Genomic DNA, 1039 nt, shown 5'->3' with positions numbered 1-1039 from the left:
AAAAAAAAATCTTCATTCAACCTGATAATAAATGCAAAAGGTGTTGTGCCTTATGCATATGTGGCATTTTCTACCGAAGAATGTATGTCCAGCTTTAATTATATTGCCGAATGGCCTGCTGTGCGCAAACTATCAATAAAAAAATGGAAAGAATACACACAAAGAATGCAGAGGATATAGAAGAACATAAAAAATAATTCAAAAAGAGGTAAAGAAAATGCAAAAAAAAAAAAGAAATAAAATAAAATAACCGAGATGTAAACATTTCCTAAACTTCTAGTCTCATCCTTTAATTTCTCGCTGTTTCATACCTTCCCATCTTCCTGACGTTATTCCAAAGATAAAGAAAGTCAGGGGGGAACAAATCGGAATTAAACCAATTTATGACCCAGAAATAAACGACTTACCCGCCGTTACCAGTGATCGCTATAAGAGAGCGTGTTACTGCAGTCACTGCAGCTGTTGCTTCAAAACGCTTCATTCGTCCGCTGTGCAAAATGACAACCAACGCCGTCACTCGGGTTAACCATTCACGAACCGGTGCCGCTCCTAATGTTAGATCTGGAGGAAGACAGACGAATTATTCGGCAAGCTGTGAGGGGGGCGGGGGGATGCTGCTGAGGAGAGTAAGCCTCCTTTTCCCAGCTTTATTTTCACTGGAGAAACTTCATCATAAAATGGATTTGATGTTTGCTTGGAGCTGCAGAGAAGCATTTTACTTCCCATCAAACTGGGACCATAACAAATACCTTTACTGGTGTTTGAATTCGGTGAAATTTTAAAGCTCTTTCATTTTTGAAGTTTGACGTTTTCTTTGTTGCTGCTAAATTGGAGGGGAAGGCAGTTTTGTTAAATTAAAACAGGCAAACATCCTCTTTTAATCCCCCTGTTACTTTGCGGGTCAGATTGACCCAGAACAGAAGAGATGTCACATGTCATCTGCATCACTACAGAAAACGAAAAAAAAATCTAAATTATAAAAGAAAATTGTAAAATAATCAATGCCAGTGTTTCCGACACTTTTGGATGAGTAAACATG

General features: G+C 38.3%; 1 protein-coding gene across 1 annotated transcript in view; it reads right to left on the bottom strand.

Moving 5' to 3' along the window:
- gnrhr4 (gonadotropin releasing hormone receptor 4) overlaps nucleotides 1–481 on the bottom strand; it is a 13238-nt gene extending 12757 nt beyond the window's left edge. The window contains exon 1 of the mRNA XM_005730149.1: nucleotides 408–481. Coding sequence (XP_005730206.1) covers nucleotides 408–481 — 74 coding nt within the window. The remainder of the gene's footprint in view (nucleotides 1–407) is intronic.
- Nucleotides 482–1039: the final 558 nt, after the last annotated feature.

This window comes from Pundamilia nyererei, unplaced genomic scaffold (genome assembly GCF_000239375.1).
Source record: "Pundamilia nyererei isolate P.nyererei 1_Seehausen unplaced genomic scaffold, PunNye1.0 scaffold00035, whole genome shotgun sequence".
Classification (NCBI taxonomy): domain Eukaryota; kingdom Metazoa; phylum Chordata; class Actinopteri; order Cichliformes; family Cichlidae; genus Pundamilia; species Pundamilia nyererei.
Note: the sequence above shows the minus strand (reverse complement) of the source record. Positions and strands in the feature narration are given on the sequence as shown.